This window comes from Populus nigra, chromosome 19, assembly GCF_951802175.1.
Source record: "Populus nigra chromosome 19, ddPopNigr1.1, whole genome shotgun sequence".
Taxonomy (NCBI): Eukaryota; Viridiplantae; Streptophyta; class Magnoliopsida; order Malpighiales; family Salicaceae; genus Populus; species Populus nigra.
The window spans coordinates 4,062,140-4,075,787 of record NC_084870.1 but is presented as its reverse complement, the minus strand read 5'-3'; the positions used below and the strand labels follow the sequence as shown (position 1 = coordinate 4,075,787).

The 13,648-nt window shown below is 33.6% G+C and overlaps 1 protein-coding gene across 1 annotated transcript; it reads left to right on the top strand.

Moving 5' to 3' along the window:
* Positions 1-2,759: 2,759 nt before the first annotated feature.
* On the top strand, positions 2,760-13,626 carry LOC133679109 (protein DGS1, mitochondrial). The gene is made up of 14 exons (XM_062101619.1): positions 2,760-3,162; positions 3,461-3,575; positions 3,673-3,876; positions 4,295-4,432; positions 4,561-4,722; positions 4,891-5,085; positions 9,748-9,848; positions 10,328-10,417; positions 11,411-11,483; positions 11,557-11,585; positions 11,689-11,812; positions 12,285-12,395; positions 13,102-13,202; positions 13,328-13,626. The coding sequence occupies exons 1-14, from the start codon at positions 2,894-2,896 to the stop codon at positions 13,446-13,448; spliced, it is 1,833 nt and encodes a 610-aa protein (XP_061957603.1). The 5' UTR covers positions 2,760-2,893; the 3' UTR covers positions 13,449-13,626.
* Positions 13,627-13,648: the final 22 nt, after the last annotated feature.

The window sequence follows — 13,648 nt, the reverse complement described above, 5'->3', positions numbered from 1 at the left end:
CTATACAATTCTTATATAATAAAGCTATTTGCCACAATTGGCTAAAGTAGAAGCGTTCACTTGATATCTTATTTCTACAGTTGTTGCCTCGAGTACAGGTAAGACCAGGTTGTCTTGTACATTAGCAGTGGGTTCATGAGACTAATGGTTATGTCCATATCACTAATAAATACTAAAACTGTGTTTTAGGTGAAAGGACAACTTCTTATGATGGATAATGAGTGATGCAAATGCAAGAAATATTGAAGGTCAGGTTTTGTCTTTGAATTTAGGTTAAACTCATTCGTAACTTCAAATTTGATGGATCTATACTATACTAAATGATAGGATTTGTTGCTAGAATTTTGGTGGATGGCGTGCTTTGTTAGGTTACTAATTGTTGTGAAAACAAATGACAAAATTTATAGCACTACCATGTTAATCTTTGTTTTGTTTCAAGTTATCAAAATGGTTGGCAATTATGTTTCCATTATTCATTATCGTATGTTTGCCACCAATTCTTTCTATAATGAGGTATGGAACTACATATTATTTCAAAAACAGAAAAATGACCATCTTTTAAAAGAACAAGAACAATTTAAGTTGTGTAACAAGTTAATTCCTTACAATTTATCCTAAAAAAAATATATGATAGGAGGGGAAGTGATTAGTACTTAAAAGTGCATTCTCATTAAGGCTTATATCATCATATTGCACTTAAAGTATCATTAAATTCCCTAACTTAAGCATGTTTTATAATAACAAGTTTGATAATATAAGATAACTTTAATTTATGGTAAATGCTCATTTTAAATGCAAGCATATCTCACAATTCAAAGGATTGATTGATGTGAGTAACTATTGAAAGTGAAAGGACAAAAAAAGAGCTAAGCTGAGAAAAGAGATGATGGTTCAATTCAAACTGAAACACCATTCAGTCATTGGATCATATCTGGAGTTGTGCAAATTGGATTGATGTTTGGTTTATTGTTCTGGAAAGTTAAGACATATGCCTACAACTTTCATGAGGAGTGGAAGACCTAAATCTGCGGTTTTCTAATTCAAAACTTGGCCACAAAAGAGAAGTCAGAATCTGTCCTGTAATCCAACTCAAACACTACTTATAATTTTACCTATATCTGTAGTTCTAAAAGGCAAAATGATGTCAAATTTGGTGGGTGGAAAAATAAGACAATTTCCAACAATTTTCATGGGACCACCTGCTCAAGTTCTGATGTTAGCAATGACATTTCATCCAGACAAGAGCTTGAGGGTTATCCACCACGTCCACCAGAAAGCACTACTCAGTATTTTAGCCATATCTCGAGCTTTAGTGATCCAAATGATCTAAAATGTTATGGGTGGAAAGAGAAGATGATTTCCAACAACTTTCATGAAGAACACTTTGCAAATTCTGATTGCATCAATGTCATTTCATCCAGCCAAAATGCTTGAGTGCTACTTTCCACCAAGTTCACTAAATCAATAGTTGGCCACTACATCAATAATCAATTACCAAATGAATAGTTTCGAATTTTAGCAAGGAGGCATTTGCCATTCATTTAGGTATATTGGTTTTCAGATTAAGATCATTTTATTGCTTTTCTCTTTGTAATGTTCAAGTTCTATTTCATGTTATATTTTCATTAATCTTTTGTTTATGCCTTGCATTTCCTTTACTACTCTTAGTTAATTTATATCATAATTATGTTCTTATCTTTTTTATTTATGTTCTTCTTCTTCATTATGTCTAGCTAAGTTAATTATGTCAAGGTGAAAAGGTTTCACTAATGGTGTTAGAATATGTATAATATAAACTCAACATGGACTTCAATGTTTATATCTGAGAAAGTTTGTTATTAATATGTCTTATCTTTTTATCTTATCAATTCTTAATATATTGATTGTTAAATGGTTAATCTAGATTTGTGTTGTATAACACTAGGTACATCAAATGCTTGATCCTTCATAGTCTTCGGTCAACATCGTTGTTATGAGAGGAACTTGATTTGTTGTTAACATAAGTTAGCATCATGAATTCCTGATAATATTTAAAAGTATGGTGTTACTAAAATAAAATAATTAATATGATCATGTTAAAAAATTATAATGAACTATTAAGGATAAATCATCCGATTGGAACCTTCATTTGTGTGTGGTTTCCAATTGAATAATAAAAAGAGTTTATACTATACTTATTTCTAATACCATTAATGGACCCTCTAACCTTGACTTCTGTTTCTATTATTGTTTAATTATCATATTAATCTCACATCTTAAAGATTTCTTTAACTCTTTGATAATTTGTATATATATATAGTTGACCTCCCTATAGATCGATCTTGGTCTTGCCGAGTTATTTATTATTTTGACACTCTTGTATTTGAGATAAGATATCAATTCTTTAATCGTGTCAAGAAGGTACAAAGAATATTTATTCGTAAGGTGCGTTGTGTGGCGTATCTCATAAAAAACATGTAATATATGTTTTTTCATGAGGTGAATAAACACACCCGTATAAAATGAAGAGATGGGTATTTCTTTACCCATCTTTATTTGGATAAATAAATAAAAAAGAATTGAGGATAATTTAATTTTCATTGTTTGGATAGATTGGGGAATGAAAATAAAAATATATTAAATATCATTAGCATTTTTGGGCCATTGTAGTGTTATGTGTTTAAAGATTTTTTTTAGATTGGTCCTTTTGTTTTTCTTTTTTACTTCATGAGTTTAAACCATAGGCTATTAATTAATTTTGATTGTTGGAAGGGGTCTTTGGTATTTACCACGAACAGAGAGATGGATCCCGTCTTTTTCAGATACAAAATGCTGCTTCCTCGACAAGGCAGCAGCGCCGTTACATTTTGAAACTAACGAACAGATATCAGTAGCTTAGAGAGAGCATCCATCAATGGATTTGGAAGAGCATCGACGTACAAACGAGGAAGAAGACGAAACCGAAGCCAATAAGCAGAAAGGATTTATTCTCTCTGTCTACTCTCACCATCTCCGCAACCGACTTGCTGCTCTCTTTCCCCTCTCTTTCCATGATTCCTCCGATTTTCTCTCCAGAATCTCCAATCTCTGCGTTCAAACCGGACGACGCGTCTTTTTTCCTCGTAGACGACGCAAGGCTTGCCTCCCACTCCCTCTCCCTTCTAACACTCTCGATTCTTCTGTGTATTTACTCTTTCTCTCACTCTCTTCACATTTTGATTTTCCTGTTTAATTGTTAATTACTTACTAGTTTTTTTGTTGATATTTAGGCATTATTTCACTTTTCTTATGAAAAAATCGCTACTGGCAATTGAACGCTGATTAGAAATTAGTGCACAAATTTATTTTAAAAAAAAATATGAAATATTCTTGTTTTTATAAATAATGATGGATAAATAAGTATAATTATTTTAATTTGTTATATTTATTTTCTTAAATCTAGAATTTATTACAGATGATGTCGTGTTTTCTATATGTGCAGGGTTAGGATAGAGTCTTCGAGGGTGTATGATGTTTTGGAGGATATTATGGGGCATATTTTTATACATTTGCACAACATTCAAGATAATTTGCAATTTTGGCAACCTTTAATAGAGGTACTGATACTACACCCAGTGTGTTTGTTGTTAACCGTTGTATCTCGTAAGTTCTCTCTGTTGTGATCGTTTTGCTTTGATTTGTTTGTAACTGCAGGCATCTAATGCTCGGAAATTGTACTTTATGATTTTTGAGAGAGGGCCACGTGCTTTCCTTGATGGAACAGCTCAGGTGTTGCGTCAAAGCATTGTTGACGGTTGGTCTATGCAGCATCCAAGTCAATTTGCTTCTGCTTATATTTCTGAGAGGATAGTTATCTTAAGCAACTTAAGATGTGCCATTGCTACATTCTTGGCCGAGGTTCGTGTGATGCTTCTTTTGGTTTTGTATTTCATAGATAATTCTTACTAATTATTAATTATTTGACCTGAGTGTCAAATAATTATCTCAATGTGGGTAGCAAGATTCGAACTCGTGATCATTGGTCATTAAAACCTTGAACTATCTCATCCCAAAAGTTTAAGTTGTTTAGGTGAGTTCTTAATGTATAATTCATATTATTCCGTAACATTATATATGAACTTGCCCTTCATTGATAATTAGAAAACTCAGAAATGAGTAAACTTTCTTTGAAATATGGCTTGAAGTGTAAAAAAAAAATTCTTAGTGTCAAATTTTTATGCTTGTTCTTTGTGGATGTTAATGGATACATCAATGAGCAAAAAAACATTGTAAGAACTAATTTCCAATCAATTGCTTCGCTTCACTTCACTCGTAGGTTTACATGGAAGTTGATAGACGTGGAGAGCAGTTAGTGGAAGATCCAGAAAAGTCATTTCCACCATTACTAGCAGTTATTAATCGTTTATTTTCAAATTTGGAGGCATCAATTGGCCATTTACATGCAATACGGCAGGTAGAGAAACTAACATATGATGATTCGCCATCCTTGTGGCAATGACAATTTGCTTATGACTTTTTAGTGGTTTTTTCTCATCGTAATAAAAGTTGTTATTATTTACTTTTCACTTCAATGATGTGCAGACTGATTCTTCTGTTGAAGGAAGCTATTCATTTCCACTTGTATTTGAGAAATCGCCAAAAGTTAATCAAGAAGGGTCTCAGTGGACAGATTGTGAAATCAGTGATGCCATCAATGCGGTTTATAAAAATCTTGAGAAATTGGACTCCTATATATCTGTTATGGTAACAGTGCTTCCTATAGGCTACATTTTATAATTGATTGATTATCTTTATTGGTTGATTGCTTCTTCTTCTACTTACTCTTGTATATCTTTATGTTTTTTAGAGATAATTATTGCCTATTGGTTGGTCAACGTTTTTGAGATATATTTGTTTCTTCTCCTTTCTAAGGTTTCCAAACACCAAAAGCCTAGTAAATTATCCCAGCACTGGATCCGCCACACATGTGGTGTAGTTGGCTTGTCATTTTGTTCGTTGTGGCTCCTTCGACATAGTCGTTTGATGGGAAGCCCTGATATTGACAACTGGATTCGTGAAGCCAAGGACTCAACTATTAGCTTCTTTAATGATCATGTGGAGCAACCGGTATGCCCTAACTTGCCCTTCTCATTGCTCTTCTTACTGTTAGGTTGACTGGCCCTAAATGCTTTCAGCTTTTGGATATTTAACAAGTATAAACATGACCTTCTTCTTCCCCTATCGAGTGGCCTGACTTCCACTAGACCATTAAATAAATTTTGATGAAGATATTAAGTACTCAATTGATTGGATATCAATAACATAAAGCATCGTAGATGATGATGTCAATGAAATATGAGCTTATTATCAACAAATTAATTAAAGTGAAAATTTCATAAAACTGTGTTCATAGCAATGAAAAGTAATACGCATTGTACCTCAAGGGTTCCGTACCTCTAGTTGATTGAATTGCGATAGCTATAAAAAACCAATGGTATGAGAACTAATTGGAAGTGAAGCTTATATCAAAGAGTGCTTATACCATAACAAGATTTTGAATTAGGTTTTAAGACTCAAGGTAAAATGTATTTAATGGCTAACAAATCTTACCATTAGTCAGAGACTAGATGGAGGTTGTCCAACTTACTTTGGTATGTATGGGCGTATTAGCAGTCCTAACTCTTGATTGGATTAGGATATATTGAAACTTTTAGGTTTTAGTGATCGACTTGGATAGCTCAATTCTAAACTTCTAAGCCAATACATTATTTTTGTAAAAACGTTGAGCCAATCCAAATACTGATGAAATCACCATTATTTTAGCCCATCTAGATACTTGATAATTTGAAAGAAAAGAATGGATTTTCTTTCTGCCTAGTTGTTTGATGTGTACATAGGTCCTTATTTATAGTTATACAAGAGTAAATCAAATCCCTTAATTGACTAACCAATTCCTTAGTTTATGCTAGCTAATTATATCAATTATTGCATGCCTATTATAAATCACAATCCCTAAGTTACAGCCCATCACAATCTCTAATTTACAGCACAAATCGCATCAAATCACAACCCTTAATTTATAGCATAAATCTCATCAAATGTGTTGACACTCCCCCTCAAATTGATGTCAAACAACAATGTGCCAATTAAGTATTGATGTTCTTTAGTCATCCTATGGTGAAAATATTGGCAATTTGGTTATGAGAAGAAACATGTGAAAGAATAATCAGTTTTTGTTCAAAAACTTCTTGGATCTAATGACGGTCAATCTCAATATGCTTTCTGGATTCATAATAAACTGGATAGCACTAGTATTGTCGGCACAAAGAGAAGTTGGATCGAGTGAAGAAAATCCAAGTTCAGTAAGTAGACCTTAAAGCCATGTAATATTCGAACATGGATGGGACATAGCTTGATATTCAACTTTAGTTGAAGATTTTGAGACACGATCTTGTTTCTTAGATTTTCAAGAAATTAGACTTTGCCCAAAAATAAACATCATCTATTAGTAGAACGACGAGAGCTAGGGCAACCACCCGAATCTTCATTAGCATAAGTAGTCATTTTAAGATCACTTAATAAGGAAAGAACACTCCTCTTTGAATTGTCCCCAAAATATACTAAACAACACAATGAGCAACAATTATATGAAGATGAGTGGTCATAAACTAACCAAACTGCATGTGCTATATCAGGTCGAGTAATCGTCAAGTAGTTGAGCCTCCCATTGATTCTTTGAAAATGAGTTGAGTCATCAAGAACATCCCCATCATTAGAATGGAGTTTAACATTGAGCTTCGTAGGAGTATTGTATGTGCTAGGACCTTGAACTTGGGCAAGATCAACACCATCTTGAGCATATTTATGTTGATTGACAAAAATACCATATTAAGAGAGAGATCTAAGCCCTAGAAAATATGTCAATGGACCAAGATCCTTGGTGTGGAAAGGCTATTGTAAGGTTGTCTTCAAATAGTGAGTTTTAGAGACATCATCACCTGTAATCAAAATTTCATCTACATAGATCAAAAGAATGGTTATACCTTGAGAGGTTCGACAAGAAAACATAAATGGATCACAAGCGCTTTGTTTAAAGTTTCTGCACAGAGTGTACTTTTAAATTTGGCAAACTATGCACGTGGAGCTTGTTTGAGACCATAGAAAGATTTCTTTAATCGACAAACATGTTTAAAGCTAGCTAAAGGATATCATAGAGGTGGAGTCATAAAAATAACTTCATCTAGATCACCATGGAGAAAAACATTCTAAACATCCATCTGAGATAAGCTTCAATGATGAGAAGCATCAATATCTAAGATTGTATGCACGATAGTTGATTTGGTAACTGGAGCAAATGTCTCGTCATAGTTTACTCCATATTCTTGATGATTTCCTAGAGCCATTAAACAAGCTTTATACATGTCCAAAGAACCATTAGGCGTAACACTATACGCTCACACCCAATTGGTTTAACTTCAAAGGGAGATGACACAAGATCCCAAGTATGATTACCCTCTTTGTGCCGAAATCCTGAACAACTGAGTTAACTTTGGGATAAGAAAAACACTATATGATAAAAGGAGTCAATATGAACAGTCCCAATTCCAAAAATAGAAATAGGTTCTATTGCAATATGAATTTGATTAGGATCACAGTTGGGGAAATTATGGTAATATTATGTGGGGACCAAGTCATATGATTCAAAATAGAGGAGTCTAGATAACATGACTGATAGGGACAAAACTCGTGGCATAAGAAGAAACAGTTGAAGAAACAAAAGACCCTAGTGCTGAATAATCCGCATTGTATGCTTGAATTTTATGACTTTGTGGCCGATGTATACAATCCCCGATAACATCTCCAGACTCCTTATAATAATGCCAATTTGTTTTTCCTGTTACACAATTATTTAATGAGAAACATTGAATCTTGCCCATTTCATGATACTTGTATTTGTCATGTGTTTTAAAGGCCACCTTAGACTGCCTAATGTTCTGTTGTTGTGCAACTGTTGTGCTTAATGACTAGAGTCATTGTTCTTCCCTTAATAAATGATGGAGACGTTTGTCTAATTGGTTGTTTGTTCATCAATATGGCATGAAGAGGCTCAAACTCCTTTCTAAGTTTCTTGAGAAATTGATGCCGATTAAACTTTTCATAAATCTTTTGTATTATGGGAAGTTCCAAATTGAGTGCTAACTCCCATTTCTTATTGAATTAATTAATCAACTTGCTATTGAACATTTATTTTGAACTCGAAAATTTTCGGAAAATTTTTTTTTGACCCATTTTTTATTTTTATTTATTATTATGAGAATCAATCCTTCTACTTTTGGTCCTGGAGTTTTCAGCATAGACAATATATGCATATTCAATCGAAAGAGATATAAAATCATAATAATAGTCCTGAACAGGCTTACCACCCTACGTGCATTTTTGAAGATCATGTTCATGTTGAAATTTCCTCGCATCATCTTCTTGATGATAGAGCTGTTTTAGATAGTTCCACATGGCAGAAGTAGTTTGATAGGTAACAAATTCAATGTTATATATGATTCAACAAATCCCAAAATCCAACTAATAACTCGAGCATTATTTGAAATCCATTGAGCTTGATCCTTGAGGTCAACTGGTGTTTCAGTTCTATCAATATAACCCCACAACTCTTTTCCTTGAATAAAATTTTGTAAATGAAATTCCCAAAGAAAGTAATTTTTCCCATAAAATCAATTCGTTATAATTTCTTTATTGCTCAACATATTTCCAAAAAAAAAAAAATTCAAAAAGGAGAAATGATGCCAAATAACGTAGAGAAAAATCAACTATGGCCAAGAGACAATCAATCACAAACATAAAGAGAATTTTGTAGAAGAATTCTCTGAACAATCTGCAGGCCTCAACGCGAGTAAAGAAGAGCAATTTTGGCTAAGAGACAACCAGACACGAGCAACAACTAGTACTCTAAAGACATTGGAATTTTTTTTATAAATCCTCCTAAGCTCTCATACTATGTCCAATAATCATCTCAACCCAAAAGTTTAAACTTTTAAATGAGGTTCAAAGATATGATTTATATTTTTCTTTAACACATCTCTTCAAGTGAACTTTTTAAGCTTGAAACTTGCATAAACTCAAACTAGCTTATGTTATAAAATTAATTTTAATTTGAAGAAAGAATAGGAGTGATGAGATTTGAACTCGTGATTATTTAGTCAACAAAGCTTTGATACCAAGATAATTTGAAAGAAAAGAAAGGATTTCCTTTTGGCCAAGTTGTTGTTTGTTGTGTACATAAGTCTCTATTTACCTATGCAAGAGTCGATCAATTTCCTTAATTGACTAACCAATCCTTTAGTTTATTCTAGATAATCATGTATAGGATTCCATACTTATTATAAATCACAGCGCAAATCTCATCAAAGTCGACCAGACAAAGATAATAATAATAATAAAAACAATCATGTCTTGAGTTTTTTAAGAACCAATGTATGATTTTTGTAATCATTTCAAAATACCTCGTTAACTCAATACTTGGCCAATGTGGCATAAATATATGGGCTTCTTCATGTTCAAATCTCAGAATAAGCTGGTTATTCCAGGAGACATTTTGGCCCTCAAGTGTGCTTTTGGTATCCTTCCATTTGTTCTGGATCCCTTTGAATATTCAGAGGAAGTCATTTCATAATAAGCATTGGACTCACACTTTCTTTGTCTCCAAATTATTTATATATTCCTTGTTATTTAGGGATTATTTGCTCAAATTTAATGGTGTGTTTGATTTCTGAACAGCTTCTGTCCATTAGAGATGAACTTTTTGATACATTCAGGAAGAGACACAAAGGTGTGATGGAGGTAGAAGAAGTGCAGTTGACTGCCAGTTCGCTGCATAGGTTAAACTTTCTTCCATTTCTTGTGGACTCATTACCTATTATATTGGATGATGATTTACTTGTCATACAAAAAGAGTATTGTACTTTACTCATAAAACTATACTGTGTATGTTTTGGACTTAGCTGCAATGATACCGTGGACCTTATTTACAATCGTGTATTTCATGTATTCCACCTTGACTCTGAAGATAATGCTTATATAGTTTCTAAATTACCTGCAAGCTTAATTATGACAAGAGAGGGTCAAGAACAGGGAAGAATACATAACATGTTCACATGATTAAAAAAAAAAAAAGGCAAGCTGACATTAAAAAATTATGGAAGAGAATATCATTGTTGGTGTATGGAACAAATCAAAAAGGGGGTCTCACTATCACCTTGCACAGAAGATGCTGCCATATCATTTTCTTTTAAAAGTGTTTTCTTCTTTTAGGTTGATCTTCACTCGACCTTTACTTAATTATTTGCTTGAGATGCAGAATGTTATTGGCTTTCAGCGAGCAGACAAAAGTTCAAAAGTTCCCTGAACATGCGTCAGATCAGGAAATGCTTGAAATAGTTATGGACAGGTTGACTTCTTTGCCGAACTTATTCTGGGTCTTTATCGTTACCCTTGATATTATATTTCAACAAATACCATAAGACACTTCAAGTATAGAACAGCAGAAGGGAATGGTTAACTCAATTACTAGTTTGCTGCCATGCCTGACTCATTGTTTTGTATGGTAAATTGATGCATCCAAGAAACAATAAAGGGGAACCAGAAAGTTGAAAAACATGCATGTGAGGCACCAGAATATTGAAAAATAAGGGGAACCAAGCAATATTAATCTTTTTTTGTATTGGTTTTCTGTTCTTATCCACTTAGTTTCCTAATGAAAGATTTTTCCATTTCACAATATAGCCCTTAGATTTTAGTTTATTTTTAATAAAATCTTATATGGCCCCTCAAAATTATGTGTATTCTATTCAAGTCCTCACTCGTTCTATAATTTGTCCACCCTCAGCCACTGTTCCTAATCCTATTGCTTTGTTTAAAGATCCTACTTTGATGATTGCCAATGGCAATAAGAATGGCTTATTACTAAACTATTTTCACCATGTCCTCATGTGCATCATATGTGTTTGTCAAATGTAGAAGTTGATTGAGTCGTTTATCTGCTGTAAATTTGCTGAAGGCATTGACAAGACAAATTTGATCCTAGTGTGTTTATGTTTGGACACATTTGTGTGCACAAAGAATGTTTTAATGGACATAATCCCCATGTACATTTGTTAAATCTGCTTTCAGTCAATAGAAATTTTACTCAAAGTTAAAGAAACTCAAATCATATCCTTGATAAATTTATCCAGGAAGGTGGTAGGTTTTTTTGGGGGGGAGGGGAATGCTCTTAAAATCTCTCTGAATTATTAACTTCTTTTTTTCTTTGGAAAGAGAATTGTTAACTTCATGTCATTATTTTGAATTGCTACTTCTACAAAATTACTGATCTGATTATGTTTTCTGGCAGATTTTTTTTTTACTGAAAAGTAAAATAATCAGCTTTTTAATTTTAATGCAGGTATGAACAGGAACTTACGCATCCTATTCAGAATCTCTTAAAGGGAGAGCTTGCCCATGCTTTGCTGATCCAGGTACTGCAGACTATTTTTATTATGTTATTTTCTTATACTTTTGGCCATGTATAATGGGTTCTTGCTATTTCAGGTTCAGAAGCTAAAATTGGATATTGAGACGTGAGTTCACTGACCTTGTATTGTGGATAGATGATTAATGTTCCATGACCATGATTAATGTTCCTTGACCATGTTTATCTCAATTGTCTTTATCTTTAATCAGGGCGATGCTTGAACTGGATCAGATTCTCAAGGCAAATGAGATCAATTTTGCTATTCTTGCAGCCTTACCGGCTTTCTTTCTCTCTCTTTTGCTGCTAATGTTATTGCGTGCATGGTTTAAACGGGTAAGAATTTATTTATCTTTTTACCTTTCTCAGAGTAACTTCGTGAAGAGAATTAATCTGTTACCAGGTATAGGAATTAAAAGATATTTGATAATACACATGCGTATCATTAGTTCAGACAAGTTCAGCTTGAGTAAATTCCCATGCTTACTGTTGCTGTGGTGATTTATTCTTTAATCCAGGGAAGAATTTAATGATTGTTGTGAGAGAGAGGATATTTGTTGCTTTTCATTTGGCATAAAAAAGCTTTGACTCTTTTCAGCTAGCATGACATTCTCTATACTTCTACAGAGTATACACCTGAGCCTTAGGTTAGGATTCGTGGTCCATTTAAAACAATTGGCATATTGAATAAACATGCAGTATCTTATGAGATTAACAATCAAATTCTGTAAATGCTTCAATCCTTTCACTGTTCATGTTTCTTCCCTGTTTTTATTCCGTGGCTGCTGATTCTGCTTATTTGTATCAGGATACTAGAGCAGAAGGAAGGGGCAGAATTGCTCGGCGCCAAAGGAGACTGCTTTTAGTGGAGGTTGAGAAAGGAATTGCTCAATATCAAACTTACGTTAACCAAGGACTGGTATGAATCTGGATTTCTTTTAGGACTATTTTTCTTAGTTCTTCCTGTTACCTCAATTATTTAGTATCTATTGATATTTTTGTTAGTTTTGTACTGTGAATGAAATTTATTGCATTATATGAATGATCTCTCTTTTTTAACCCTAGAATGACAGGGCTTTTCTCTTGTGCTCATGCATTAGTTATCGGCCATTATCTTTTCTACTTGACAGAAGGCATAAGAAGGTTTATGGTCTTGTGTGTTATTCTTTTCTGAGTAGATGAATGATTGGGAAAACTTGGATGGACTCTGATTTATACAAAAATCTTGGTTGCATAGGAGATGTCAATATGTTTATTTTTTATGTCCTGCTATAAATCTTCCTGTAAATATCCTTGGAAATTTGGCTGCCTTATCTTTATTATGGCATCTCACTGTGCTTATCCCGGCCTATTTTTTAAAGAACTGCTTGATATGAGAAAAAAAAATTTAAAAAAATTATGATGCGCCATGGCCAGTGTTTTCTTTGAAATCTGGAGTTGTTGTCCAACTTTCACGATGTTATCTCCTCTCTCAGTCTTGATACGAGATTTGAATTTGGGAGTCACTAATTGGTCACTCTTTCAGCTCTTGTCAAAAGACCAAAAGTTTTAATGTGTCTTTTCTCCTGCTGCCACTTTTAAATGAATATAATAAATACATCAACCCTCGTTCTTGTGTTTTACAGGAAAAGGAGTCACAATGCATGTTTGGATTAGTGTTACATTGTCTGGATCGCCTGTTCCATGCTGTAGAGGGGCATGCAAAAGCCACTGGTGAATGGCAATGGTTAGTGTCATCTCCGAGTTTTACTTTTTATCCAAAATCTCTTGCTGAGGTGTTCCCATCCTTCTCTCTAGTACAAGGCAAGTATGAGTTTGGTCTTAAGCTAATTGGAAATATGTTTTGAACAGGTTGAGACAGGATATTATTGATCTGGGGAAGCCCCGCCTTCAAACTGACTATAAGCTCATGGTGTTATCTCGCATGGAGCGGGTTTACGAGTGCCTGCTTCCTTCATTGAGACGACAATAGGTCCATATTTTGTTCCCCCCCTCAATTTAATTCCTTCCTCCCTACCAAAAAAAGGATTAAAAGAAAATAAGAGCACATTTTGTTGAAACCATCCAAAAAATCATCTGGGTTGAGGTGTTTTTTTTACTGTTTTTATATCTTCCTATCGAAATCATAAAAAAAAAATTCATTCATTCAATCTAAATGTACATTGAAAAATA

Coding starts and splice junctions, on each gene's coding strand:
- LOC133679109 (XM_062101619.1), top strand. CDS start 2,894: ATGGATTTGGAAGAGCATCGACGTACAAACGAGGAAGAAGACGAAACC. Junction 9,849..10,327: donor ACTGCCAGTTCGCTGCATAG/GTTAAACTTTCT, acceptor CTTGAGATGCAG/AATGTTATTGGCTTTCAGCG. Junction 11,484..11,556: donor CCCATGCTTTGCTGATCCAG/GTACTGCAGACT, acceptor TTGCTATTTCAG/GTTCAGAAGCTAAAATTGGA.